General features: G+C 45.3%; 1 protein-coding gene across 1 annotated transcript; it reads right to left on the minus strand.

Annotated features, from left to right (window-relative positions):
- Positions 1–5,297: 5,297 nt before the first annotated feature.
- LOC125511575 (uncharacterized) lies at positions 5,298–6,327 on the minus strand. The gene is made up of 2 exons (XM_048676985.2): positions 5,883–6,327; positions 5,298–5,670 (listed from the first exon to the last, which is right to left on the minus strand). Exons 1-2 carry the CDS (start codon positions 6,306–6,308, stop codon positions 5,566–5,568), a joined length of 531 nt encoding a protein of 176 aa, XP_048532942.1. The 5' UTR covers positions 6,309–6,327; the 3' UTR covers positions 5,298–5,565.
- Between the last annotated feature and the right edge of the window lie 1,774 nt (positions 6,328–8,101).

Consider the following 8,101-nt stretch of genomic DNA (forward strand, 5'->3'; position numbering starts at 1 on the left):
TGGGTTATATGGCAATTGGTGTGGTGGTGAAGTCTAGTCTTGTACTACTAGAGGATGAGGAGTTAGACCTCCTTATGAGGGATTCTCTTCCACATGCTATTGGAGTTTGAAAAAAGAAGTGGTTCCTAAGCGCTCCTCTCTGCTGCCCTCCTCGCCACGCCTCGTGACAACGAGCAGCGGTTTGTGGGAATGAGCCGAGCCGAGATCACACCTATGCACTTATTTTTGCCTGTCAAGAAAGGAGAGTCCCTAACAGTCGACAACGATCTGAGACATCGGATCATCGACTGTTTCCAACTCAGATGTGGGTCCAACCCACGTATTTCCACCTGACCATGTCTATATATGTGAGGCGTCGACCAACCCTGACCGCCACGAAGAAAAGATCACATCTGCTTCCACGCACACCCATCCACTGTCATTTCTTTCGCTGCTGCTGTCGGCGGTGGTCCCATGGCGCACATGGTTGACGGGAGTGTAGGCCTCTGAAAACCCGCCTCTCCAGATCATGTACGGGAGAGGGGCGATTGGTTTTGGGGGGAGCATCTCCTACGCGACTACTCGCTGCCGTTCATCTATGTCCATTACATCGTCTACGTCCGCATCGCCATCGACACCACCATGAGTCAGCAATCCAAAGCCGACCGACTTGCCGCCGAGAAACTTGAAGCCAAGAAGAAAGCCGCTGAGGACACCGCCGCCGCTGTTACTTTGTGTTGGCCTACTGGAGGGTATAACTCGTTTATCTTGCGTCTGTTTATTTTTGTCCTAGCCATACTAGCTATGTGTGTATATGTTTCTACTATATGTGTATTATGTGCTTATCTGGATCGTAATCAGTATGTGATCAATTCTGTCAATGCCATGCTCATGATCTATTCGTGGATTATATTAATCAAAATATTTCTAAGATACTCAATAATACAAAGACCTAATATGTGTAGGCAATTTTCGATCCAAGGCTTTGCCGCTGCACTAAAAGTGGGACCATTTATAGGGAAGTGCTTCAAGCATTGGCAGAGCAAAATCACCTTATGGATCACAACCATGAACGTGTTCTGGGTCACCAGTGTTACTCCCATGGGAGTGATTACTCCTGGTAAGAAGAAGGCGTTTAGGGAGGCCACCGTCATCTTTCTAGGAGCATTTCTAAGTGTGATGGGAGATAAGTTGGTGGATGCGTATTTACATACGCAGGTTGCCAAGGACTTGTGGGAGGTGCTCGAATCTAAATTCGACGCAACCGGCGCTGGGTGTGAGATTTATGTCATCGAGCGGTTTCATGATTACAAAATGGTCGGGAGCCTTTCTGTATTGGAACAGACTCATGAGATACCGTGCATCGCTATGGAGATTGAGATTCTTAGGTGTGATTTTATAAGGCAAGTTTGTCACGGGATCACTAAGCTCCCAAATTCTTGGAAGGAAATTTGCTACCACTCTGAAACATTAGAGGCGTGAATTTTCAGTAGAGGATGTCATCGTCCATCTGAGTGTTGAGCCGAACTTGAGAGAAAATAATTCACACGGAAAAGGGGCTGATGGAACTTATATCGCCAATATGGTACATCAGAGGAACGTCAATTCTCACAAGCCCAAGGGAAAGAAATATGTTCAACATAATACCAAATTTAAGAAGGATAAGAAGACCATCAAGAAGAACAAGAAAAGAGATGGCTCCTTCACTTGTGGTTCAGAGGAACATTGGGCCAACAAGTGCCCAAACAAGTATAAGAAGTCGGGGCAGGACTCCAAGTCTGCCAATATAATTGTGAGCAACAATGAGAGTAGTGCATCTGGGTACGATGATTTTTTTACTGCATTTTCAGTTTGTTACTTCGTCCACATCCACAACATGGTCTACGTCTGTGTCGCATTCATAGCCACCATGAGTCCTCAATCCAAAGCCGACCGAATCGCCGGCGAGAAACATGAAACCGAGGAGAAAGCAGCCGAGGACACCACTGTCGCAGCTTTATCCTGGCCTACTAGAGGGTATAACTCGTTTATCCCGCTCCTGTTTATTTCCCTCTTAGCGGTACTAAGCTATGTGGGTAGATGTTTTTACTATATGTGTAGTACGTGTTTATCTAGATCGTAATCAGTATGTAATCAATTGTGTGAATGGCATGCTCATGATCCATTCGTGGATTCATTTAATCAAAATATTGCTAATATACTCAACATGGTATTCATTGTTTGCTAGGTTGACTGAAGGACAAGCTCCTCCATGCAACATACTATCAATGGGCATGACTACAACATGGACTACTATCTCTTGACGGTATCTATTCTACATGGGCATCCTTTTTCAAGACCATGTCTAAGTTAGTTGGTCAAAAAAGAGCTCACTTTGTCCAATGATAAGGAGCTAGAAAGGATGTGATCAATTATCTCAATCCTGTGCTCATGATCTCGCTACTAGGGAAAACCTTATACACAGAATCTTAGCAGCAGCGCGGCACAAAAAGAAGCGCTACTGCTAATTAGCAGTAGCGCGGTTTTTTAACCCTCGCTACTACTAAGTTGATAGTAGTAGCGCGGGTTTTTAACCCTCGCTACTACTAAGCGGTCTCTACCGTGCCCCCCGACACATGCCATAGTAGTAGCGAGGGGTATAAACCCGCGCTACTACTAAGTTGATAGTAGTAGCGCGGTTTTATACCCCTCGCTACTACTAAGTACGAGGTAGGTGAAGTTGCCATATCCTCGGCCGAATTCCCATCTCCTCCCCCAAATCCCTCCTCTCTTCCACCACTCTCTCCTCTCACTTTCCATACGCTCTCACATGGACCTCTTGCCCATGCACCCATCCTCCTCCATGGCGCCGAAAGAGGCCGCCGCCTCGCGCCACCGGCGTCTAGGAGCTCGCCGGTCTTCCACCGACGTCTAGGAGGCCGCCGCCCCGCGCCACCACACCGGAGCACCTCGCCACCGGTGACTAGCTCCGCTGCTCCCTACATCACCTTCCTCTCCCCCTCGGTTTTCCTTTTCTCTCTCTCCCTCTGGTTTGACTCACCCTCCCATGTCCATGCCCGTCCAGGTCGTCGCCATGGATGACCCGGAGCTATCTGGCATGGTCGGGAAGAGGAGCCCCACGCCGCGGCCTGGCTCTGCCATAGAAACGGGCCCTCTCCAACAGCCACTGCTGGATCTGGTCTTCCGCTGTCCGTTCATGCCTCCGGCGACGCCAATCATCGCTAGATCTTACCATTGCTTCCATTGACAGCACGCACGGGATCGAGATTTTTTGTTTGTTTTTGAAAGTAATAGTAGTAGCGCGGGGTATAAGACCCGCTACAGCTAATTAGCAGTAGCGTTGTTTGCAACGCATGCTGCAGCTAACCATGTATAGCAGTAGCGTGTGTCAAACGCGCTACTGCTACAAGTTAGCTGTGGCGCCGTATCAGTAGCGCGGGCACCCGCGCTACTGATACACCCAAAACCCGCGCTGCTGCTAGGCTTTTCCCTAGTAGTTTCTATTCATGAAATAAATTAATCGAAATACTGCTAATATACTCAACATGTCCTCCATTGTTTGCTAGGTTGACTGAAGGACATGCTCCTCCATGCAACTGTACTGTCAAATGGGTTACTATCCATTTGACGGTATCTATTCTCCGTGGGCAACCTTCGTCAAGACCATGTCTGAGTCTGTTGGTCAAAAAAGAGCTCACTTTGTTCAATGATAAGGAGTTAGAAAGGATGTGAAGAGGGCATTTTATGTGCTCAAACAGGGTTTGCAGTTGTTCAAGGACCAGCTAAATAATGGGATTAGGAGATCTTGTGGGAGGTGATGACATGTTGTGTGAACATGCACAGCATGATCGTGGAGGATGATGGTGAAGATGCTGCTGGAGATCATATTCAACTCCCACATCAAAATTCAGCCACATTTAACGAGTTTGTCCATAAGCATCAACAAATTTAAAATCGAACAACTCATGAGCAACTTAAGAAATATTTGATTGAGCATCTGTGGAGACTTAAATGGTATAAAACATATATGCGGGTTGAATTCTAGTTTGAACTAATTTATTTCAAAACATCATTTGATTGTAATATTTACATTTGAACTATACTATCACATTTAAATATTTTTCACTCCTTGAAGTTTGATATATTATTATTTAGAGTGTTACGGACTTCAGAAAAAAAAGAGGGGCGAATGTTGAGTGGACAGGTAGGATGTGTCCGGGCCAGTTCGCATACAAATAATTTTTCTGTTCTTAGGGCAGGTGTTTAAGATGCCTAATGGATTATGTCCGTACGAGCTGATCGGACAAGATGCACGCTAGTTAGCTGCAGCGCATGCCTGCAGCTGGTTGCCATTAGTCTTTCAGATCCGCGCGATCGATCTCTTAATTTGTGTGGCTGCCTTAGCTTTGTCCTACGAAAATTATTACATCAGAGCAGCAGGTCGCAAATGGCCCATCACATACGAACGTGGGGGTCACCGTGCATCTGCAGCTAGCTGCCCGTCGCCTTCCGTACGTACACTCTACTTGCAGCGCAAATTTGTCGATGCGTGTGCGGTGTGCTGCATGGAGGAGCGGCTGGGCTTCGATCCCGTACGTCCAATAGTAAATGGAAAAAGTTTATTTTTGCCACTCTAACTTTTGCCAATTTTGCTTATGTCACTTTAGAATTTGGCATCTCACTTTTGCTATTCTTTGCTTTTAACAATATATCACAAATGCCATTTCGTGACAAAACCAATAAATTTTCATTTCACTTTTGCCATAGTAAATTCGGCATGCATGCTTCGTTTGGACGCGCCAACGTGAAGCTCACGTGCCCACTCGTACACTGTCCTTCACAGATACTTTGTTCGTTTCAAAATAAATGATTCAATTTTATATTAATTTTATATTAACTTTGTATGTACCACCAAAGAATGAACGTCGGCTCTTTACAAAGCTGATGCAAGAGAAAAACAAGACACGCAAGACGAACAATACCAACAAAACACAAGAATGCAAGGTTGGACACCGCCAACTTGGCACCAGGCGAAAGCACAAGAGCGACCGAACCACCTCAAGAAGAGACCCCTGGCACCCACCCGATGAACAACGAAACCTGCGCCACCAAGATGAGGGATCCACACTTTCAAAAAAAAAAGATGAGGGATCCACCGGACATTGTCGCAAAGTAGCCGTCCAGCTGACACCTTTTTTTTTTTGAGACGCCTGAGAGGGCCCCCGGCTGTTAAGGATTAATTAAATCCTAATAATCAATACTTAGGTCGGTTGTTTAGTTTAGCAACCGTGACTATGTAATTACCGCTTCTGTACATGGATATAAATACCCTATTCTTCAGTCAATGCAGTTACTGTTCAATCCATTCGTTCCTCTCTCTCTTTTTCTTCTTTACACGTTATCAGCACTTTGCCCTAACCTGGAGCGAGCGATTAGGCCACCCACATCAATCCGTCACCGGCGACGTCCTTGATGCCCGAGAGGCAGCAAGGTTTCTCCGACACGACCGGATGCCCAGCGTTCCTTGACGCATCTCGTTGTCCCCGGCGGCAGCCCATGCCCTCCGGCGCGTGGTGCGAGCACGCCTCACCCTGCAGAGCGGCACGGCGGCGCAGGTCTCCAGACGGCGCGTGGTCGCGTGGCCTCGACCTCCCGCATCAGCCCGAGGCGTTCGCGGCACAGGCGCAGGCGCTGCGAGTCTCTCGATCAGGGAAGAAACCAGATGCAAAGAGAAAGAAAGCACAAAATTCAGAGAAAGGCCAAGAACAGCAGAACCGCAAGGGGATCAGAAGAAAACATACAAGATCCCTGTGACACATCTCATACAAAACGACAATAATGCAAAGACCAACTCTGCATCATACATCAATCAGGTGATTCAATTCCGATTTCGTTATACTAACCTCTAGTGCATCGTTTTTAATGCCGTCCAAAGCAAACTTCGGCAGCAACCCATGGCCCGGTCGACGTTTACCTCGGCTAGGCTCCTCGCGGAGCGGCGACATCCTTCGGCCCGGCTGCTCCCAGCGCTGCACCCCGAGGCGGCCGTGGACCACGGCCCCGGCGTGGCGGAGGATGCACTCCGGGCCTGCATCTTTTTCGATGAGGCGGCCAGGCGCGTAACGCACAGCGGCGGCAGCGGCCAACGGCCGGTGCCCGGCATGGCAACGCCCGGCAGCAAACACGGTGTCTCGCGGCTCCGCGGCGGCGGCCATCGGCCGGCGTGCGGCAGCGCGGTCCTCAGCCCGGGCAGAGGCAGCCCACGAGGCGCAAAACGCGGCGGCGCAACCATCGGTCTGCCCGCACTGCACAGCGGCAGCAGTTACCATGGCCACGACGCTCGCATAGGATAAGAAATTGGGGATCTTATCTTCTTTGGAATTTATTCAATTCAACCCTGTACTTAGAGATAATCATATCTTGCCCCTGCAGTTTCAGATCCAGTAAGACTTAACTGGGATTTACTAAACCGCATGTTTTAGTACCCAGATTTCTGAAATTGTCATTCAGTCTCTAACACTTGCGGTTGCAGTTTTAAGTCTACAGACTTTGTTTGGTCTGCATTTTAATCTATGTGCTTGCTGTAAAGCATATTAAAAAAGTTGTAATGTGTTCAATCTTCTTGCCTCATGCAATCTCTATAACACGTAACTATGTACAACAACTCTATTTTGGCAATTGAAATATATTTTTCTTGCAAATGTTGATGTAAACTCATACTACAAAATTATAGTATGAGACTATCTTCAAATTTTATTTGTGAACCACAAGGTATTGGTGACATCTACTGCATCATTTGCAGATTATCCATCACTATTGTGAGGTCTACATCTTGTCACTTTAACAAGATGACTACCTTCAAAGTGCTATTCCAAATATTAATATTAGATGTGACTACCTCAAGATATCATAAGGTAATACTGGCATCTACTGCAAATTTTGCAGACTATCCACTATTACTGTAAGGTCTACATCATGTCACTTTGATAGATAATTACCTTCAAAGTGATTTCATATATTTAGCATAACATAAGGTAATAGAATTATGAACATCTACTGACAAAAGTCAGACTATGTTTTCTATTACTGCGAGATCTACACCACATCCGGTGACTATCTTCAAAGTGTTATCCTATATAAATTGAGGTCTACACATATGAGTATATAGCATCAGCTATCGTAAAACTTTGCTCCTCTGAAGCAATTGTTGTTGTTCACTAAAAAGAAGATATTTACTCTCATAGTAAAAGGTATCCATGAATGAACACTACATGCTGAAATAACATATATTTTTCATGAATATTAGTTAATTAAGCCTCACTTTGCTTGAAAAAGTCATAGAATATTACGCAAGTATTGTCATATCCTGATAATTACCTTCTATTACATAAGTAAAATACATGGCAATGGAGCGTATGTCACTATTTATAATTATGGTGTCGTCCATCCATCAAGATGGATCCCATAATTTATGGTACCGATTGAGTGTCTCAACATTTTCGCAATGTCCACATCACATTGTGGTTATACTTTCATAGTGACTAAACTAATGTTAAACATGCAACGTCTATGTTTCTGGCGGTGACTCTAAAGTTGCAACGCTCATATGCATTTTATGTGTCACCAACTTCACTTAGTTCTCAAACTAAGTACATAATGGATGAATATTTATTCATCTCGAATGTTTCACTTAAGAGAAACATGCTGCCATGAGCACATCGCGAATGATCACCCATTCGTTTTTCAAGACCTCAAGTCTATCGCAGCTCACAATTCTGTCATTTAATCAACTTCAAGTTGAGATCCCATGATCAAATATTTTCATATGTAATCCGGTTGAAAACCCCTTAATACCCTTTACATCCTCATATGATGGTATTATCATTTTTCCATGATGGAGAAACATGGAATTTCTTAAAATCATCAGATTCACCCAACGGGTTCTAACCCATTATTTGTAATTCTTGCTAGTATGAGGACTTCAAAGACAACCGAAGACGGAATTACCTCTTAATAGGGAATAAATCGTTTTCAAACGATCACAAAGACAACTCTCAAGTTTGTCAAATGTGTGGTTATACAAACATCGCACCTATGATTACCAAACCCTCAAAGCTATGGT

The sequence above is a fragment of the Triticum urartu genome, chromosome 5A (genome assembly GCF_056163025.1).
Source record: "Triticum urartu cultivar PI428250 chromosome 5A, HENAU_Tu73, whole genome shotgun sequence".
Taxonomy (NCBI): Eukaryota; Viridiplantae; Streptophyta; class Magnoliopsida; order Poales; family Poaceae; genus Triticum; species Triticum urartu.